Raw genomic sequence first — 22,356 nt, 5'->3', positions numbered from 1 at the left:
CAAACCTAAAAAGCATTAATCAAGTCCTAGACAGTGAGGCATTACTTGCCTAAGTTAGACATATTTATCAATATTTATTACATTTAATTTAAATGACCTAATCTTGTAATTAAGGGAAAGGCATTGTCCTAACGTTGACTAAGAAATATATATATATATATATATGTGATTTGATTGGTGTAAGATGTTTTGATTAACAGACCTATGCAAATTGTTGATACAAACTGAATTTCCGTATAAATCCGTCACTGTATTCGCTTGAGATCCAACAGATACCACTTTTAACCAATGAGAACTATTTTTGGATAAACTCTATGCCTTTAATAGCATAGAGAATAAATTTCTAATCCATAATTTGATTAAAAAAAAAGAGATCGATTTCCATGCTATCAATCGAGCCATCGCTCACTGTTATCTTTAGCCCGATAATACCAACCGTTGGAAACACGCTCCGCAGTCTTTGTGGTCTAATTTTAAGTAAGAATATATATGTTTGTAAGCTGTTTTAGACACGATTTTTCAACTGCAAAAAAGACCTCCAAGGTTATGTGAGAGCCTAAGCCTCAAGCTGCTATAACTCAAGATTAATATATATATTTTTTTTCTGCGCTAGTTTTCCCACAATGGTTTTTCCATTGTCATAGCTATCTGTCTTGTCTGAATTTGATTAATTTGAGTTATTTTTAAAAAGTTAAATTTAACAATTATGAATCACTTAAGTATGAATTAAGATTAGCATATCTATTATTAACTATTTTGACTCTTTATAATCATGTAACCTTTAAGCAATGGCTTATTTTGTGATTTCCTTCTCTTGTTTGTAGTTGTAAGCAAAATATGCAGATTGTATATCAGAGTTAAATGTGTTCTATACCATGACATTGACATACGATTCCATTTGGTATTGTATATTGGGTAGATCTTGTAAAACAAGTGAAAGTGTTTTGCAATGTTAAATCTGCATACAGTAGTACAAACTATCCATTTATATATGGATAGAGAAATAAAAATAAATAAATGGTTTATTAATAGGTATTAAATTTGTAAAAATTATATATGTCCACAGTTGATAACTAACTTACAACCATAGTTCATTTAATATTTATTAATAAACTATTTATTTTTAGCCCAAAAAAACTATTGCAACACAATTACGGAGTAGTCTACCTAGATAGAGGAATGGCGGTAGATAGAGGAATGGCCCGTTTTCCGTCACCGACCGGAAATCGTCCGGCTCAGGCTGACAATCCCTCCACCCACCAGCAAAACGAGCCATTCCTCCGCCTAAATAAACTACTCCACACAATTACAAGCCAGGGGTTTCCTCAATTCGACGAGCCACAGGTATCGCACACAATCCCGAGATTGATTTTGCCCGGACAGCATCTGCAGACCAATACAGAAAATAATGTTAAAAATTAAAGAGAGTCAGACAAATTAGTATAAAGTATGAACGGATTAACCCGAAACGTGGTCACTAAATGTCACAGACCACAGCCGCATTAGTTGTCGAGAATAGACACACATTTCGATGGCGTGGAAGCAAAGCTGATCGGAATAATGAACATCGTGGAAAACGTGGCATCGACTTTGAAAATGAGAAAGATGCCAACGTGTAATTTTCTTGCAACGCACCCTGGAATCGGACAAATGAGAGATGACAAGCCTAGCAAAAACAAATCATGAAATTGAAATTGTTGACAGAAAGCACTTGTGTCCACATCTGAGATAGACACGCCCTCGCACACAGCGTGGTCTCACCACATGTATCTCCATCTCCATAATTACAAGATTAGGTCTGGCCTTTCCAACCAGCTCATCAACCAAAAACCTTCCATTACCAAGTCACGTCGTTGTCAACATAATTAAAAACGTTAACACACACCACATCTTTACCATGTAACGACAAAATGATATTTCGCGTTGAAAGCGACATTCACATTGGGAAGGTAAGGTGAATCAAGATGCACGCAATACACGTCGTACGTCCATTATTGACCCTAACACTCGATTACCATCATGCATTTCATGAGGAGTGAGGACATAGATGATTGGATCTTGTTAACTTTAGACGTGCAAGCATGACCACCGAGAGTTAAAATAGCCGTAGTTTTAACGACATCTCAAATTTGCCAGAAAATTATGGAAATTTTGATAAAAGTTTGGCATAAATTTTTGTAAATTTAAATTATTTTCAAAATTTTGGATTATTTAAAAGCTTTTGATGTTACTTGATCTATTTTGACTATTAAAAAACAAAATTAATTTTTATTTTTATTTTTAAATTATAAATTTTGATAATTTTTTATTATTCTAATAAATTTAATGTTTTTATAGACAATACCCTTAAATATATTTAGACTTTCACTCAAAACCATTCACATCTAATCAGGATTGAAATTTCAAAACAAAATCACCCATCAAACTTAAAAAATTTCGCAACCTCCCAAAACTATTTTCCTAGTCTATGTCACCCCGTCAATTTGACCCTCAGGTCTTCACTTATGGGTGCGGACCCCTTTTTGGCCCCTTCCTAACTAGCCACTTACATTTCCATTAAATAAACATTAATCACCACATGTGAATGCAAACTTAACAATGGTTAGCAGAAGCGGCTCGGACTACCATAAAAAGGAAGAGAACGAACAGATGAGAACACTAAGCAGACGAGCAGAACTCTCGATATTGGTTCCTTTCCCTTCCAATTAGTTTCCAGGTCGGGGTTTCGAGTCCTGTGAAGCGTTCGAAAGCGTATAAAAGCAGACAGTGTTGGCAATGCCTGAAACCGTAGAGCCCGCTGTATGTGCAGAAGGAGGCAGGCATGTCATTTGGGAGCAGGAAAGATAAATTAAGGAGGCCTAAGAAGCCGAGGAATTTACGCGGACGGTCACATGGCGGCGACGAGCGGCTCTTCCGAGACCGTCCCTGGTCTCTACGTCTCCAAGATCGCGAGTTCTAATACTCCCCCGAGCTGCGAGGTCGAACTCGCGGCCTGCGAGTGTTGTGGGTTGACGGAGGAGTGCACGCCGTCTTACATAGCCGGCGTGCGGGAACGGTTCCATGGGCGGTGGGTCTGCGGGCTCTGCGGCGAAGCTGTGAAGGATGAGCTCTTGAGGTCGGGCCGGCTTATTGAGATGGAAGAGGCGCTGGAGGCCCATATGACCTTCTGCATGCAGTTCAGGGCTAATCCCGGTGTCCGTCTTGTTGGTGCGATGAGGCAGCTGCTCAGGAAATGCCTCGATTCTTCCTGTTCGCCCAGAGGAGGCGTGAGATCGAGTCCCATTAACCCCCGTGTATACGAGAAGGATATTAACAGTCCGGGATTTGCGCGTGAGACAACCGGTGGGTGCTGTTCGGCATAGGAGTCTAAACAGGATTCGTATTTTTCTTTTTCTTTAATATATATGGTTTCCAGCTAAATTTGGGCGGAAAGAAATTGTAAATAATAGATATTTAATTTGAAAATTTAAGTTTAAATGGTTTAATTTGTAAAATTTTAATATTTCAAGAATTTTTCGGAAGTGCAGAATTAATTTATATATTCAAAATAAATTTTAAACAACTATAAACTACATTCTTTCTTGAAATTATTTTATCAGATTTATTTCATCTGTAAATTAAAGTACACCATTAATATTGTCTAAAATTATTTCATTAATACAAAATAACAATTTCAGCAAAAAATAAATTGCCTCACCTAACTCCTGTATAGGCATTTGTAGAAACAGATCCGAAAAATGTCGAAAACGCTAAGATCTAACCCTTTTAAATGACCACGTTACTATGGAAGTGAAGCAGTTTTCACTGCAAATCATTTAATTCGCCTCTTAATTATAATGTTGCTGTGAAACTATAAATATTGCTTTTACAGAATCTATTCGGGACCATGTTGCCGCTGTAGAAACTTTAATGCCTGTGAGTGCATTAATGGTCTGCAAGAACTCAGTTGATCATGTTTCTCTACAGATTTTAATTTCAATGCTGGTTCCATGGAGGATGAGAATCGCGATGCCGAGGATGGAGGAGACAAAAAGTTTCAGGCCTAATCTCCACTAATTGTATTAATGGTCTGCAATAAACAGATTTTAATTCAATGCTGGTTCCGTGGAGGGTAAGAATGGCGATGGCCCGGAAGGAGGAGAGAAACGGTTTCAGGCACTTTTGTCATAAAGTGTGCATAGAGAGTGCAGCTTATGAAGATATCTGTAGTTAGTATGATTGATGATGAATATAAGATTAAGTTAGTTTTCTAGTCAAAGCTCGTAACAGAAGATCAGATATTGAGTTAAAGTTGTTATTCTTTTAATTTTTTAGGCTGTTTAGCTTCATGGATGTCATTAAAATCATTCATTCAGTGAATGCATTAATGGTCCGCAAGATCATGTTTCTCTACAGATTTTAATTTCACAGCTGGTTCTATTGAGGATGGGAATAGCGCTGCTTCCATGGAGGAAGGGAATAGGGCTAGCAGGCAAGGAGAAAAACTGTTTTAGGCTTAATTTTCTATAAAAATGTCCAATATTGATTTGCCTTTTTTAGCTGTGTTTAAGGTAGCTTTTACACATCCGGCCTTGAGCAACTTGCAAGTATATATAGTATATATAGTCTTACCTGAAATTAGACCATTAAAAATCAAACCTTCCCACTTAATCATTAGATTACACCCCATGAATAAAATTACCACGTATTATTATGAACAGAACTGGCTAGGTGGTAAAAAATTACCACTTCTTATTATGAGGAGAACTGGCTAGGTGGTCAAATCACTGGCCTACGCAGGCTGGGAGTTAAAAACATGGTGGAAGGGACTGCAGCAAAATCAAGATGAGAAACCTAGAGAAGGTGAACGTGGGCGGTGATGACTGAGTACAACATGCGGCTAAAATTAGCGTCGCTGCAGCTTTATCATCGCAGTCGAAATGGTTCCACGTTGCTTTGTTTGGATTTATATTTGGGATTAAAATTTTAATTTAATTATTAATATACATGATGTGTTGTTAATTTTCATAAAATATTCATAATAATATATAATTTTGAAAATACTGAAAGTAGTTATGTTTTTTATAATTAAATTTTAAGAAATCAGTGTTATATTAAATAATTTATGATTTTTTTAATATGTGGTATTAATAAATTATGGTATTGATTTATACTATTAATAAAATTTATTTAGAAATTAAAAATATTTTTATGTTTTTTTAGTTTTTATGTTTCTTTTTAAATTTTTAGCAATGTAGAATGTATAATGAAATAAATAAATATTTATTATGGATTAATTCTTATACTAATTATTTAATTAATATTTATTATGGATTACTTTTTATAAATGTTTACCAATCATTTCATTTATATCACTGCGCTAATTATATTATGTTTTCTTATATTTAATAATTTTTTGATAAATAATATTTATTTTTAAAAATAGATATATTAATATTACTTATAATATATATAATTCGCGACAAAAACATTTGAGAACAAAATTTTATATTTAAGACAAATATATTTAAGATAAAAATAGTTTAAAATAATTTAAGACAATTTTATATTTAAGAAAATGTCCATTTAAGACAATGGAAAATAAGACTAATCACATTTAAGAAAGTTAATAATTAAGACAAAACCATATCAATTTAAGACAATATTATCTGCCCATAGAGGTTTGGTCTCGTGGCCAGGGGACGATCTGCTAAGTCGTTTGTGCTGCTGTGCAGGTCACGAGTTCGAATCCCCTCTTAATTGAGGGCCGTTCTTGGGCGCTGGGTGGTTCCTCCTAGAGGTTATAGTGGTATTCGGTGGGATTCGACCTTGTGGGCGGTTCCTCCTAGAGGTTATAGTGGCTGCCGGTGGGATTCGACCCTGTGGGCAGTTCCTTCTAGAGGTTATAGTGGCTGCCGGTGGGATTCGACCCTGTGTAACGCGAGTATGATACCACCACCATTGCCAATTCCATTAGTCACCAAAAAAAGAGACAATATTATCTAACACCTGCAGCAAAATTGGTGCCTTAAGTCTGCGAACTTTTCACTTTATCTTATATAAAGATAATCTTCGTTTTGTGGGGGTAGCCGACTTTGAAGAACTTGGCAATTTTTCCTTGCAAGATTTCTCAGAGATCAAAATTGGCGCCCTAAGTCCACAAACTTTTCACTTTATCTTATATAAAGATAAAAATTTGTTGGGATCTTCGTTTTGTGGGGGTAGCCGACTTTGAAGAACTTGGCAATTTTTCCTCGCAAGATTTCTTGGACATCAATTCCTATTTTGTCCCTTCAATCTCTGTTGATACGATTAGAGGCAACTTGTTTCCCAGACATCAATTCCATTTTTGTCCCTTCAATCTCTGCTGATACGATTTGTTGTTGCATTCGGGAAGAGAGATTCCATGAGTGGATATGGATAATTATATTTTTAATTTTTGAAAATAGATATCCAAATCATATCAATTTCTTTCTTTTATATTTTCTATTTTTCATTAATCCTTTTCAATTAAATATAAAATTAGAATATCGTGGGTGGTTCCTCCTAGAGGTTATAGTGGCAGCCGGTGGGATTCGACCTCGTGTAACGCGAGTACGATACAACTGCCGTTGCCGATTCCGCTAGTCACCAAAAAAAAGAGACAATATTATTTAACACCTGCAGCAAAATTGGCGCCATAAGTCCACGAACTTTTCACTTTATCTTATATAAAGATAATCTTCGTTTTGTGGGGGTAGCGGACTTTGAAGAACTTGGCAATTTTTCCTCGCAAGATTTCTTAGACATCAAAATTTGCGCCCTATGTCCACAAACTTTTCACTTTATCTTATATAAAGATAATAATTTGTTGGGATCTTCATTTTGTGGGGGTAGCTGACTTTGAACAACTTGGCAATTTTTCCTCGCAAGATTTCTCGGACATCAATTCCTATTTTGTCCCTTCAATCTCTGTTGATACGATTAGAGGCAACTTGTTTCCCGGACATCAATTCCATTTCTGTCCCTTCAATCTCTGCTGATACGATCTGCTGTTGCATTCGGGAAGAGAGATTCCATGAGTGTATATGGATAATCATATTTTTAATTTTTGAAAATAGATATCCAAATCATATCAATTTCTTTCTTTTATATTTTTCATTTTTCATTAATCCTTTTTAATTAAATATAAAATTAGAATATGATAATTATATTATTTTTTAAATTAATTATAAAATTAAAATGTAACATTTTGAAAAGTTAGAATATTTTTAACTACTTTTTAAGTATTTAATGTAAGGTATATTTATTTGAAAATTATATTAAAAATTACATAAAAGGAACAAATTAAATATAATTTGATTACAAAACAATTACAATATACATAACACATTCTAAAAATATTATAAATAAATAGATAAAAATTATTATTTTTTGGTTGGCCTAACTCATACCTATTTTAACTTTGAATCTCATGCCTTTACATAATATTTCATAACAAGGTGATTGTCAATTGAGTTACACTCTATGAGCTAAAACTGTTTATTTTTTTAAATATGTGAAAAAAATTAAATATTTTCTCAATTGTTATATATATATATATATTTCAAAACTATAGATACAAAAAATATTAAAATTAAAATACAATTCATCGATATATGCATTTTAAACCTTCATTTTTCTTTCTAAATGAAAAGTCAGAAATTTGATTCTTGCATGTGTCTTATACTCACATCTCAATTTTCTTTTCACTATTGAACAAATATATCAAAGAGATAAATAACAATAATTTAATTATTTCTTAGATAATATTTTAGTATTTATTTTTTTTCTTATTGTAAAAAAACTTTCTACTAATATTGTAAAAAAAAAAAATATATATATATATATATATATATAAAAATGCAGTTTAGTATTTTTTTATATTAATTTATTGTTAGGTATTAAGATTTTGGTAAAGATTTTCATCTAGTAATTAGAAAACCATGAATGCATTATTAAGAAACCAAGTAATATTAGTAATTGATATCATTTCAAACTAGGGAATAACTATTATGTGATTTATCTTCCTCACTTAATAGAGGTTATATAAATAAATGATTAAGGATGTTGAAAGAGTACCTCTAGCATAAAATTTAATTTAACCTAAAAAACCATTGTCATGCCCCTATAGTCACCCACATCAGAGGTTGACTTAGCGCACTGAGATGACTCATCACTATATTTTTGTGGTGCATCGTGACTCATTTCATCTCATTGATTTTCTCAATCTTAAACTACATGATTCCATGCTACACCTCACTTTTTATATTTCACGATTATTAAAATTCATAAGTTTAACACTTATTGAAGTATGTAGATAATCATTCCATACAATTATGCCTTAACATTACCAATATCCAAATGATATGAATGAAAGTAATATTATAGAATCAACAACCCAACTGGGCTTACAATTGTCAAATATTCAAATGTGTTACAACCAAGTGAACTCTACTCTCCCATAGAAATTTAAAAATTATAAAAGCACATAATTCATACAATATTATCCAAAAATTTCCTATTTGATTTACTTCCATCGATCACAACTTTGTCATAGATCAAAATCATTTCACTTGGTAGAAATAGTAAGTACTCTCGTATGCATGTAATGTATGAAGAGTTAAGATAAGTGAAGGAAAGAAAGTTAAGTCTAATATTAGAAGTCAAGTGAGTCAGAGTTTCTCTCTGTATTTATTTGTCTTGCGTTTGCATGTTTATCTCTCCCTCTAAATAACAAGTGGTATTAGAGCAATGTTTAACAAGGTTTCAAAGAACCAAAGGAGTTAAGAAGGTCATGAGCTACTTCCACTAAGAGCCTTGGCTATTATGAGTATCCCACAAATCGAAGTTTTCATCCATTGGTCCATAAGTAGAAACTAGAGCCCGTTTAGAGTTTGTAAATCCAACTACTAAAAGATTAGGGTGAGTACCCTACAGACCCACTTCCATATCAATAGGAAAGATCCACCACCACTGACCAAAGGAGGAGTCTCCACCATAAGTTGTAGCCATGAGCCTCCATAAGAATCTGTGTAGAAGAGCTTAGTAAAGTTGTTAGTAGTTGTTGGGATTCGCAGTTAACATGAAGGTTAAAATGTTTAGTTTTAAATATAATCAAGTGTATGTTGCATTCATTTCTAGAAGGCTGATACAATAAGGAAATAAGACAGAAGAAAAAAGAAAGATGACAATCATGGGTCACAAAGCAAGATTGAAGAAAACCGAGAAAAGAAATCGAAAGGAAGAGCTAAAGTATTTAGAAGGGCTCATAGAGGTTCTTGCCATAGTCAAGGAATCTAAAAGACAAGTAAATGAAGTAGAACAATTCGAGGATGAATAGCGCAAGATATATATGGTAACACTTCCCAAATTTATTGGTAAAATTTTTAATTTTTGGGAACTTTCAAAATGAAAATTTTTCTTCGATGCAAAGAGTTGATTGAGTATGGGTCCAATAACCAATATGATGAAGCATGTGATGCCTTATTATTGGATCTTATAAAACATGCATTGGATGATAAGTCCTTGTGAAAGGTAGAAAAAGATACATCTTCCTAGGAAGCATGGAAGACCCTGGAAGTAGAATTTGGTATAAACAAAAGTGACATGAAGTAGAAAATTTTGTAACAACAGTCCGTTGAAGAATCAATAGAAAGTAAACTATAGGTTTGAGAGTAAATGAGAAAGAATCTAGGAGGAAAACATAGCTTGGAGAATCTCACTCAAATATGGATGATTGCCATAGAGACTATAAAAGTGAAACCCATCATGCAGACATGACTATGGATGAAGAAGATGTAGAAAATATTGCAGAGTGAGAAGTTGAAGCCTCTACACGTGAAATAGAGAAAGAACATATATATGCTCAAGAAACCAACTGTAACATGGATGGTGAATCCCACTGTGACGAGACACATGTATGGTAACTACAAAGTGAGTTGTGAATTGGTGAGTGCAACAATAGACCTTGTTGATGATGGTGAAGCTTCCAATAAAGAATTGAATAACATGACTAATCGAGTTGGTATGATTGTAGTTGATGACGACCTATTTGCATCACAATTTGAGGCATTTAAGTTTGAGAATAACAAAGAGAATTTTTCATATGAAGGATTTATTTGTAGAGATGAAAGTGCATCTCTCATGAATCCAACAACAAATGATGAATTTGGTGAAGTTGAAATTGTTAATGAGCACATGCATGCTCAGATATCTCACCACAGAGTGGATGAAAATTATGTTGATGAAAGTTTTGGTCTCTTTTTTGAAACAAGGAATGATTGTGGAAATATGGAAAGTGTCATGTTTGATGAAGAATTGAAGGTTGAAGCTACCACTGTGGTAGCAAGGTATCAAGAAATAATTATAATTTCTCATGAGGTAGTGCATGATTTAGTAGAAATTGTTGATTAAGAAGACGATGAAGTGATTCATGAGTTTTTGATGAGAATATCCAATAATAACATAACAATGGAAGATAGCCTCAACGTAGTTGAAGAGGTAGAGAAGAAATAAGAAGCAAAGAAAGTTGTCACTGCAGAGCATAATGAAGATGTTTTTAACATTAATTTTGAGTGTGCAATTAGACAGGGCACCAAATCCAATTATAGTTATAACGTAAAGAGAAGATGAAGAAAAAGATGTAGGAAAAGGCATGGAAGTTTTTGAAGACAAAGAAGAAAGTATTGAAACAACCTTTACACAATGGAGTCAAGAAGAGATAAAATTATCAAGAAATATGGCAGAAATAATATCAGGAATATGAAGTGGAAGAAGCATGGAAAAGTTCATAGTTTGAAGATGAAGAGTTGTGGTAGTAGACCATGAGTGAACAAATATTTCAAGAGGAAGCAATAGAAGATAGGATTTGAAAGCTTAAATTGTTTTTTGGAACAAATATAAAAGAAGTCAAAGAAAAATTGTAGTAGCATCAAGTGAGGAAGTATGGAGCTTACATCAAGAAAGCACAACTGAAAATGAGGCAATTTCAAGGGTATAAAATACAGAAGAAATGAAAAAGAAAAAATTTCATTGTAAATTTTGTTTTGAGTCAATTTTTTATTGCAAGCATATCATGCATAGTTGAGTCATGATTAAGTTAAGGTTGAGTAATATGGTTGTAATTAAGGGGGAGTTTTAGAAATAATAATTACTCTTGTATGCATGCAATACATGAAGAGTAGAGTTAAGTTAAGGAAAGCAATTTGAGTCTAATATTATAAGCTAAGTGAGCTAGAGTTAGAAAGTTAATGCTTTGTCTAGAAAACTTGAGTAAAGAAAAATAAAAATGTTGAGTTAAGTTAAAGGAAAATTAGAAAAGTTTAGTTAAAGCGTGAAGTCTTAGTTTCCATGAGGAAAGGAAAATTAGAGTTTGCATGATTCCATATTTAAAAGGTTTGGTGTTTATATACCTGTGTGATCCAGGTGGATATTAGTGGCCACCCGCCTATTCCACTTGGACCCCCACCATTGTTTCTTTCAGTTTTTTCAGTTTTCTTAATTGTAGTACAGTTTATTATTTTTGACAGTTTTTCGGGTCTTGAATTTCCGGAGCCGTTTTGAGGCCCTAAACGACATTTTTGGGAAAATCAATGGAAATAATTACAAGGATTTTTCTTGGTATTTAATGTACCAATTTAACCCAAGAAGTTGATGTACCAATTTACCCCAACGGGGCCCATAGTTTTGGCGTTTCATCTCCTAGGGTTAGGGTTTTGGATGTTTGGGGTTTTCCATTTCTTCTCAATAATAAATATGCCCTCAAGCCTCATTGTAACACAGTTCAAAGGCATGTAGCCACCACATCTCTTCTAAGAGATGAGCTACCATCACCTGAGCTAGTCTTATTTCCATTCTGTTTGTAAGCATATTTCAATATTTGATATTAATGAAATGAATTGTTATTTTTGCTACATCTTTGTATTTATGGTTATATCTGTAATTTTTTGTGTTCATGTTTAAATCTGGATCAATGGTATCAGAGTGGTCTTCTCTTTCTCTCTTTTTCTTGTCATGTCCCCAACGAGGTCAAGATATAAGGAGTTATGGCTCGATCTGGTTGAACCTTTGTAAGATCAGCCTCGTAAACCCTGACGAATTCCCATGGGGGAAGAAAACAAAGATGAGGGAGTAGGGGATCCTATAAAAATATTGCTCGAGGAGGTCCTCGAGAAATAAAGGAACGCGATCATGGATAACTTTGCCCAGATCCTTCAACGATTACCCACCGACGGCGCATCCACATCTAGCAGCTACTCTGGAGGCTCCATTCCTTTTAAGGTACAAGTAAACTTTGACATTCCCATATTTGAGGAACAAATAGATGCAGACGCCGTAGATAAATGGTTAAATCTGCTAGAAGGATATTTTTATGTTAATGATTTTTCTAGTCGGGAGAGGATTACTTTTGCTCTTCCCAAAGCCGCCCCCCATGTCAAGGACTGGTGGGAAACTGGCTGTGAGCAGAAGGATGAAAGTACAACCTCACTGTTTTCAGCCGCACCCACTTGGAATTCGTTCCATGACGCCATCAAGGAGCAATACTACCCTTTTGGGAAATTTGAGGATAAATAAATAAAGTGGACCATGCTGCAGCAGGGAAGGGACCAAGATGTGCCAGAGTTTACCAATGTTTTTCATACCCTTCGCACGAAGTTGGGTATCAAAAATTTTGAGAAACATTTGGTACTCAAGTATCGCGACTGCCTACACAAGTACATCTAGGACGAGATGGAGTTCCTAGACATCTCCTCGCTCAGCATGACGTACCGATACACCGTCAAGATTGAGTAGAAGTTTAAACAGAAGAAGTGAGACTTTGGATCTACAAATCCGAAGCAAGGGAAAGGTGCCCCCAAATTGTAGAACAAAGGACAAAGCCAAGGCGGGGCGACTTAGGACAACCCACCAAAGCCGCAAGAAAAGAACAACACCGTGAAGCTGAAGAAGGACACAGGAAAGTGGTGTGAGTTCCATAAGAGCTCCACTCACAATGCAAGTGAGTGTCGGGCCAATCAGTCACTGGTGGTCGAGTAGAAGGCTTCGAAATCAGATGCATGTTCTGACTCTGAGTTAGAACTTGACAAGGGGAATGACAAAAGGAAGCAGATTATTGATGTGGAGCCCAACGCCACGATTGCCACCACGAAGATCTAGAAGGAGGAACCCAAAGATCCAGAGGAGGAGGAGTGCCTCTTCCACTCTAAGATGTGGGTAAAGGGTCCCCCGCTACAGTTCATTGTCGATAGTGGAAGCCAAAAGAACCTAATTCCAGCAGAGGTCGTGAAGCGAATGGGTTTACTGACCACAACACACCCACAACCGTACACTATTGGGTGGCTTCACCAAGGACAGGATCTTCGTGTGAGCCAACAATATCGCCTTACATATAGCATCAAGCCCTTCACGGATGAGGTATTATGTGACATTGCTCCCCTTGATGTTTGTGATGTATTATTAGGCCAACCATACTTGTGGAAGAGACATGCTATGTATCAGTCAAGGCCTCACGTTATTATTGTTACATTGGGAAATAAGTTGTACAGGATACCAGAGGTAGCACCGCCTACTGCCATCTCTTTGGTTACTGCAAAATAATGTAGTAAGCTCATTTCCAAAACCAGGAAATTTGTTTCCCTGGTGGTACGCCCTCAGGAAAAGAAGAACATGGTGGCCATGAGCTCCAGACAAGGCCCCTTCGCACAAAAAAAATAGATGGTCAAGGTTGTGGAGGAGTACGAGGACATCTTCACTTCCCTCGCAGGGGTGCCTCTACACTGTTAGGTCAAGCACTCCATCGATCTAACCCTAGGTGCGCCGTTGCCCAATGGACCAATCTATTAGCGCTCCATTATGGAGAATGACGAAATCAAGAGGCAGATTCAGGAGCTGCTATAGAAAGGTCACATCTAACCGATTTCATCACCCTATGGGAGCCCGATCATGTTGGTATAGAAGAAGGATGGGACTTGGAGACTCTGTATTGACTATTAGGCGCTGAACAAGATCACTGTCCAGAATAGGTACCCAATCCCATGGATTGATAACCTTTTGGAACAACTCAAGGGAGGAAAATATTTCAGCAAGATCGACTTGAACTCTGTATATCACCAGGTACCAATTGAACCCTCTGGTGTTTGGAAGACTGCCTTCAAAGCCGAGGAGGGCCTTTTCGAATGGTTGGTTATGCCTTTCGGGTTGACGAATGCTCCTGCAAACTTCATGAGGTTGATGGATGACATCTTGTGAACATTCACCAAATCATTTGTAGTGGTATACTTGGATGACATCCTAATCTTCAGCCAGAGTTGGGAAGAACACCTCCACCACATTCAATAGGTTCTCCAAACACTGCGGCAACACAAGATGTGTGCTAATTTGGAGAAATGCACTTTTAGCATGACCCAGGTTCAATATCTGGGATACATGATTATGAACGAGGGGGGTGCATGTGGATCCAACCAAGATCTAAGTCATTCGGGATTGGCCATCCCTAACCACTCTGACAGATCTCCGTAGCTTTCTGGGTCTTGCCAATTTCTACCGCAGGTTCATGTTGGGTTCTCTCATATCCATTGGCCCTTGAGTCAAGTCACCAAGGGAGGAGTGAAAGAAAAATTCTTTTGGTCTGAATCTAAACAGAAGGAATTCATGGAGTTAAAACATTGCCTCTGCTCTACACCATTGCTCACATTACCAGACTTGCAAGAACCATTTGAGATCGAGAAAAATGCCTCTGACTATGCTATTGGGGCAGTCCTTACTCAACAGTGACATATCACAGTGACACACTTTTAGACACAGTTTGGAAGTATCCCACTTATGAAAAAGAGATGTATTCCATTATGTAGGCCTACCAACAATGGGAGCATTACATTTTGGGGAAGGAAACGGTCATCCACACAGACCACCGACCCCTGCAGTTCATACAGAGGTAAGGGAAGTTGCAGAATTATCACCATCAGGAGTGGTCCACATACCTGCAAAAATTCCATTTTAATATCAAGTACAATAAGGGCATCGACAATAATGTTGCAGACTACCTCAACTGACCACCGATCATGGCGCTAACCACTGTGCTCAACTCTTGTGGGCACGAGACTTCTGATTGGCCACTTCTCTACAAAAGCGTCCCAGAATTCGGCCACACATACTGGACGCTCTTGGAGGGTCAACAAGTTCCATATTTTCACCTCTGGGATGCACTATTATGTCACCTGGGACACCTTTGTGTTCCTTCAAGCGTTCGTGCCAAGATGATTTGGGAAGCGCACTACAGTCGGGTCACTAGGCATTTCAGGGTCGAGAAAATGGTGGCAGTACTATAGAAGTATTTCTATTGGCCAAATCTTCGACATGATGCCAGAATTACATCAGATCCTGCATTGCTTATGCCATTTCCAAACTGACCATCAAGAAGGAAGGCCTCTATACTCCGTTGCCTACCCCTAGTCAACCTTGGGAATCCATCTCCATGGATTACATGTCAGACCTTCCTTATAGTAATCATGGCAACGACTGTGTTTTTGTTGTCGTCGACAGATTCTCGAAGATGGCCAATATAGTGGCCTGCAAGAAGAATATCACAGCAGAAGCCACTGCTAAACTCTTCTTTAAATGAGTGTGGGTACACTTTGAGATCCCATAGTCTATCATCTGAGATCGGGACAACAGGTTCCTCATTATATTTTGGTCTAGTCTCTGGTCGATGCTGGACACCAAGCTCACTAAGTCCACAACTTTCCATCCCCAAACTGATGGCCATACAGAGGTCGTCAACAGGGTGATCCTACACATTCTACACGTGTAAAACTTAAAGCATCCACGTACATGGGATGAGAGTCTCCCCTATGCACAACATAGCTATAACCAGGCTCTCCACAACTTGACTAGCCACAACCCTTTTCAGGTGGGCTTGGGATTCTAGCCACTTTGTCCCATTGATGTGGCCATACCATTTGCAGCTACTCAGGTAGATTCGACTCATGCCCAGTCTAAAGTCGATAAGGCAAACAAATTCGTTGAGCACATCCAACACATCCGCTAGCAGGTCCACGCTGTTCTGGAGAAATCAAATGCATGCCAAGTACAAGCAGTGACATGATCAACATTGGGTGCCACATAAGTTTCAGGTGGGTGACAAAGTCTAGTTGCATTTGCAGAAGGAACGCCTTACTAGAGCCTATCGGAAACTCAGACCACTATGATATGGTCCTTACATCATTACCAAGGCTATGGGAGACAATGCATTTGAGCTCAACATTCCCCCATTCCTTGGCCTGCACCAAGTGTTCAATGTGGACCACCTTCGACCATCCTTCCCACCATTCTTGGAAACATCAGACATTGCAGAATAGCTCACACCTACAAAATTAAATCCAGAATGCATGGAACAAGCCATAATTGATTGGATAATGGACACATAGATCAATAACACTTGAAAACAAAGAATCCAACTATATCGAGTTGTCAAAGCAGTCCAACTCCTTCACCAGGGCAAGTGGCTCACCAGGGACCATGTTTAGCAAAAGTTTCCTCATCTCATGGAGGAAATCAATGCAGTGGAGGCCATTGCTTTCTAAGGGGGGAGGAATGATCCAAGTGGATATTGGTGGCCACCCACCTATTCCACTTGGATCCCCACCATTGTTTCTTTCATTTTTTTTGGTTTCCTTAACTGTAGCACAATTTACTATTTTTAGCAGTTTTTTGGGTCTTGAACTTCTGGAGTCGTTTTGAGACCCTAAACAAAGTTTTTTTTTGGGAAAATCACTGGTGGAAAATACAAGTTTTCAATTCGATATTCACTGTTAGCGGTTGTATTCCTCGGATAGATCTTTCTAACCAGGTATCATATGCATCAAACATAGATCGTATGCCAAAGTTATGACCCTGGGAAGTTGATGTACCAATTTACCCCAACGGGGCCCATAGTTTTGGTGTTTCATCTCCTAGGGTTAGGTTTTTGGATGTTTGAGTTTTCAATTGTTTCTCAATAATAAATAGGCCCTCAAGCCTCATTGTAACACAGTTCAGAGGCATGTAGTCGCCACATCTCTTCTCAGAGATAAGCTACCATCGCCCGAGCTAGTCTTATTTCCATTTTGTTTGTAAGCATATTTCAGTATTTGATATTAAAGAAATGAAGTGTTATTTTTGTTGCATCTATGTATTTATGGTTATATCTGTAATTTTTTGTGTTCCTGTTTAAATCCGTATCACTGTGGTTGGGCCATTGTAATGTCAAGAAAGAAGAGATAATAGTCGTAGCTCAGTGGATGTATATGAAATAATAATTAATGAATACAAATTATCTATTCAAGCAGAACCTTGTGTATTTATTTTAATTGTGTTTTCATGCTTATCTTTGCCTCTAACTAACAATAACTTATCTCCCTACTCTTTGTCATGTAAGAAATTTATGTCATGACTTGTGTAATGACCCACCCAATCATGCTAGACATTGGGTGATTACACACTATCCAAACCCATATAAAATTATGCATTTCCCCTCCAAATCCTTCACCAACTCTTCATCTCATGTTAGCATGTACAATCCAAATGGTTCTTGGTCAAATGCTTGTTGCCTTAGCCAGCTCTCTTGTCACATTTACGAGAAATCATTCTAAATTAAAGAAGGTTGCATCCTTCGATTTCAAATGGGTCAATGTTTAGTATTGCATACTTCTCCCAAATGATAGTTTGGCCCAACCTGTCTCAATAGTCATATGTGCTTCTTTGTGCTGACTTAACTCATGTGTTATTCTGCCATGTCCACTCTAGATGATTCAACTCATTCTAATGGGAGCCTCTCTACATGCTTGCATGCTACCCTCACCCGTTCATCCTATTAGCACTAGGTTTGTACCTTCACAAAGGGTCCAAATGTTTTTAGAATCAGTTGAAAACTTCATTTAGAAAGAGTGAAGGGTTAAGTATTGGGCTATGTAAAAACATTGTATGAAAGGGTAGCATAAAGCTTAGAAACATTTCAAAAGGGTTTATTTATGTTATACCTCAGTTTATTCTAAGTTTTGCAGCAAAAAATGAGCCAATCAAATGAAGATAGGTGCTGCTATGAAATACTTTTGTAGCCCCTGTAGTTGACACTACAATAATATTTCGTAGTGCCTATAGGCTCCACTACAAAATATTTTCATGGCGCCTACATGAATTTGAAAAAATAAAAGTTTTCTAATTTCCATGTTGTTGATTTCAAGTTATTACACATTCTTTGAAGTAATTTAACCCATGTCATAACTTGATGTGACATCTGGAGTGGTTTCCAAGCATTAGAGGAGGGTTTGAAATCTAAAACCAAAAAACTGCAGTTATTTGTAAAAAAGCCATTTCCAACGTTTCTAAGTAACTAGTTTGTAGTGCACAAGATATTTTTTACAATGTGTGACCAGGGGTTGGGTAAAGTTTTAATTGGGAAATGTGAAAGTCTAACCATATAAAGCGATATGAACCAGATGACATAGAGTGGTTCCAAGCTTATCAAGAACTCATACCAGTTTTTACCAACACTGGATGGGAGCCAATTTTTCATCATTTTAATGGATACAATCTAAGTTGGTGCCATGAATTCATTAATTCCTTTGAAGGCAACTCAACAAAGGTAAGGGATTTAGAGTTTGTAGTCATTGAGGAGTCTATTGTAGAAGCCACAGGGTTATCTATTGAAGGAGAAAAGTGGTTCAAAAAGAAAATGGTACATAATGTAGATTTGAATTTCTTCTTGAAGGAAAATGCTCAAAACCCTAATTGGAGTGTTGGAATCCCTCAAAGTATGTTGAAGCCCGAATGGACCAATGTTCTAAGGACTGTGCATATGTTCTTTACATGTGAAGGAAAGTACTTAAAGGTTTATTTATATCACATGAGATTTTTATGTCACTTAGCTGGTTTTAGTAAGATGAGTCTGCCTTATTTTTTACACCAAAGTTTGCTCAAAATGACTACTAAGGCCAGAACTAGAACTGAGTTGTTTTCTCATGATATATGCCATCATGGATTGATTAAAATGCTATACACCCATGAATTGAGTAACCATGTAGAAAAATTGAGATAGAGGACATGGAGAAAATCTGCACCAAGAAAACAAAAGAAGACTAAAGCTAAATTATCGGTCAAAATCCTAGCTTCAGAAGCAGAGGATGAATCTAGTCATCAAATTTTTATTTAAGAGACTGCAAAAAACCCTACGAGTGAACCATAAATTAAGGTTTATGAAGGAAAAACAAAAAGGTAGTGCAAACAAGTACAATAAGGTGAGAAATCAGAGCATATAGCAGTAGAAGAAAAAACAGAAAGCATCCAGGCAAGAAAGCAGGGGATACCAACAAAGAAACAAAATCCAAGGTTCATTACTTTAGAAAACCTCATACTAGACCTACCAATAATCTTAGGCTACACATCAAAGCTAAATTCAACCATAGACTGAAAGAGCCAATAGTTATTGATGAAGAGGAGGATGTAGAGTCTTCCAAAAGCAAGAAGAAATATGCAAAGAAAGTAAAGACAGAGTTTGCAAAAAGGAGAGGGAGGAAAACCCTAAAAGCTAACGGAGGCATTTAGGGATAGGGCAGGAGAGTCACAAGATTAATATAAGGTTAGAACAATTTGAGAATGCTTTCTCAAGAAGCTGAAACTATAGAATATTAAGTAGGTTTATGTTTTTTGCAAGCAATATATTGATCTAAAAACAAGGGAAGTTGATGTTTGCTATAAAACCCTAATTTTGGCATTTGAGAGATGCACCCTTTTCTAAGGGTTATTTTATGTAGGCCTATGTGCCTAGTTTTCTAGATTGATAAGTGGTTTCCCATTGTTTGAGAATTTGAAAGATGCACTTCCTTTATGCAGGCTTGCATGTCTGGTTTTCTCGATTGATAAGTGGTTAGCCATTGTTGGTGTTGAGAAATCTAGGGGAAACAAATGTAAGTGATTTCTTTGCTTTGATAATTGTTTGTGATATATTTTTACTTTGTTAAATTAATTTCTTCTTCTTCTTCTCCTTTATTATTAATGTTGTCTTCATCAAAAAACTACCAAATAATAAAGAACAGTAAGACAAAGGACACAAGCTACAGGCGATCAACCAAAGCCAAAACCTCTCCAACTCTGAGAGGAAAAGCCACACGAATTATTCTTGTTATAGAATCTTCAAATGTCGAATTCCAAGACATAGACCCTTAACCAAGATCCCTCCAAGACAAAATCAGTGCATCCCCTTGATGATATTCTCTTTTTCAAAGTCAACTCACTTTTTCAGTAGCAACAACTTCTCCTTTGACCTCTTTTTCAAACCTACAACTTCTGGACTACAATTCAACCTTACTGCATTAACCCTAGGCCACACAAATGGCTAGAATATAGATGAGTTTGACTTATTTCTTATTCGATTGAGATGGAATCTTCTTCATATCAATTCATCTTATAAGGAAGACCTTTTTGACCCAAAACTTTAGCTATCTTGGAGTGACCTCTATTTGATATCTTCTACTGCAAGATGATGCTCTAGTTCTCACACCTGTGAAGGAATATAGCCCAAAAATAGATATAAATTTCTTCTCTCTTCCTTCTCCTTTATCCTTTCAAACTGATAGATACATTAAACATTTTAGCAATCGTATTGGGGTCTAATGGTAACTTAGAGTACTTGTATTAAGATAAGATAGTTTTAGTAATGTCCACAGGTAATCAAAGTAGTAGGTCAATGATAATCAAAATTACAACCAGTAGCCCATGGGGCATAGAATAATTAGTTAATGGATGCATTATTAAGGCATAACTTGCATAATGGTCACTATTTCAAAACCCCATGTGTGTCCCACCTACCCAACTCTTAACTAGGGGTTATAGTGATAATGGGGAATCAACCTCATGTCATATGAGACCTGCCTAGTTGTCAATTCTTCTAGTCAACCAAACAAAACAAAAGGACAAAAAGACAAAACTAATGAAGTAGTAGAGAAGAGAGAAGGAACATATACCACCCCCAATGTAATGTCTAAGAATTTAATTCTAAAAAGGAAAAATAAATAAAACCAAGAAAAGAACCATGATCAATGTGAAGATGACAATGCAATGACTAATAATGTTTTTTAAAGAAAGAAAAAGAAAATAACTAATTATCATTTTAGATGAAGTAGCAGAGGAGAAAATATGACTTTGTTGCCCTCTCAATAACTGGGAAGATGCAAATGAAATGCCTAATGATGTCCTTAGAAAAATATTAATGAGTAAAACAACATAGATGGGTAATCCCAGGAGGAAAACAAAAGAAATAAATGAATTTATCCTTACAGTCAACAATAATCTAGAAATAAAAGTCTGAGTGAAAGATTAGAATTAGTTAGTCAATACATGTTGAAATATTGCATACTTATCCATGGCCTCATGGAAGTAGGTCCTTGTTGGGAGAGGGTCTCCTGCAGTCAATTTTGGGGCAAAATCCCAAGTTTTGGGGAAAAAAGCCCAAGTTTTTGTTATGTAAAGTGTAAAGTCTCCACAAGTTGTGGTTGCAGAGTGCGTAGATATTAAGTGTCATAAAGGGATTTTCCCTTCTTTTATGTAATTTGTGTTAGCTTGTATAGACCTACCCATGGTCCGTGGACCATGGGATTGTATAAAAAGGAGAGTCTTAGAGTCTAAGATAGTTCAATAGTTGACATTGATGAATGTAATGGGTCGATAGAAGTGAAGAACGAAGAGTCTTAGAGTAGAAGAGAGGCTCTGCAGCTGTGTGTGCAAAGGCCTAGAGTAGAGTCCGCAGCTGAGTGCGCTGACCCTTGCAGCTATGTTCGCAGGGTAGTCTTGAGTCTATGAGCAAATCTAAAGTATCAATAAAGAGATTATTTTGGAAATATCTATGTTTTTCCCAATTACTTCTGTTATGAATGAATGAGTTTATGTTATGATGAATAATGAACTTATGATATAATATTGTATTGATGCGCGATTCTGCATAGTCTACATTGTTATATGAATGCAAGTACTAATATCTGTTTATGTGAAGAATATCTTAATGCATGTTGAAGTTATCAGACACTTAAGCTAATCTGGGTAAATATAGAACTAAGGGTAATTATAGAGGCGTGTAAGTGGTTGATTCACCTGTTTAGGGTCTGCGAAAGACGATCATTGACCTTGCGAAGGTTTAGAGGGTTATAGAAGGAAGTTATATCAATAAGCCTCAAGGGCTTATTGATCTGTGCGAAGGAAGGTTTAGGGCATAAAATGATATCATAATCATCTTTGGGTGCGGAAACTTGGTTCTAGCATCCCCCAATACTGCTTCGGGTGAGACTTCAGTCCGTGCTCTGCGGATTGATGCCGAAAGGGCTAGTAGTG

At 36.5% G+C, this 22,356-nt stretch overlaps 1 protein-coding gene across 1 annotated transcript; it reads left to right on the top strand.

The window, feature by feature from the left end:
• Positions 1-2,631: 2,631 nt before the first annotated feature.
• LOC149254434 (uncharacterized) lies at positions 2,632-4,172 on the top strand. The gene is made up of 2 exons (XM_089457033.1): positions 2,632-3,342; positions 3,967-4,172. The coding sequence occupies exons 1-2, from the start codon at positions 2,892-2,894 to the stop codon at positions 4,044-4,046; spliced, it is 531 nt and encodes a 176-aa protein (XP_089313159.1). The 5' UTR covers positions 2,632-2,891; the 3' UTR covers positions 4,047-4,172.
• Positions 4,173-22,356: the final 18,184 nt, after the last annotated feature.

Source organism: Pinus tabuliformis, chromosome 7 (genome assembly GCF_031772625.1).
Source record: "Pinus tabuliformis cultivar Carrire ecotype Pingquan chromosome 7, CPIR1, whole genome shotgun sequence".
NCBI classification, from domain to species: domain Eukaryota; kingdom Viridiplantae; phylum Streptophyta; class Pinopsida; order Pinales; family Pinaceae; genus Pinus; species Pinus tabuliformis.
This window is presented reverse-complemented; position numbering and strand designations above follow the sequence as displayed.

Bases quoted from the DNA above. Each gene is read 5' to 3' on its own strand.
- LOC149254434 (XM_089457033.1), top strand. From the start codon at position 2,892: ATGGCGGCGACGAGCGGCTCTTCCGAGACCGTCCCTGGTCTCTACGTC. The intron at 3,343-3,966 runs GTGGGTGCTGTT...GTTTCTCTACAG, and splicing joins ATTTGCGCGTGAGACAACCG to ATTTTAATTTCAATGCTGGT.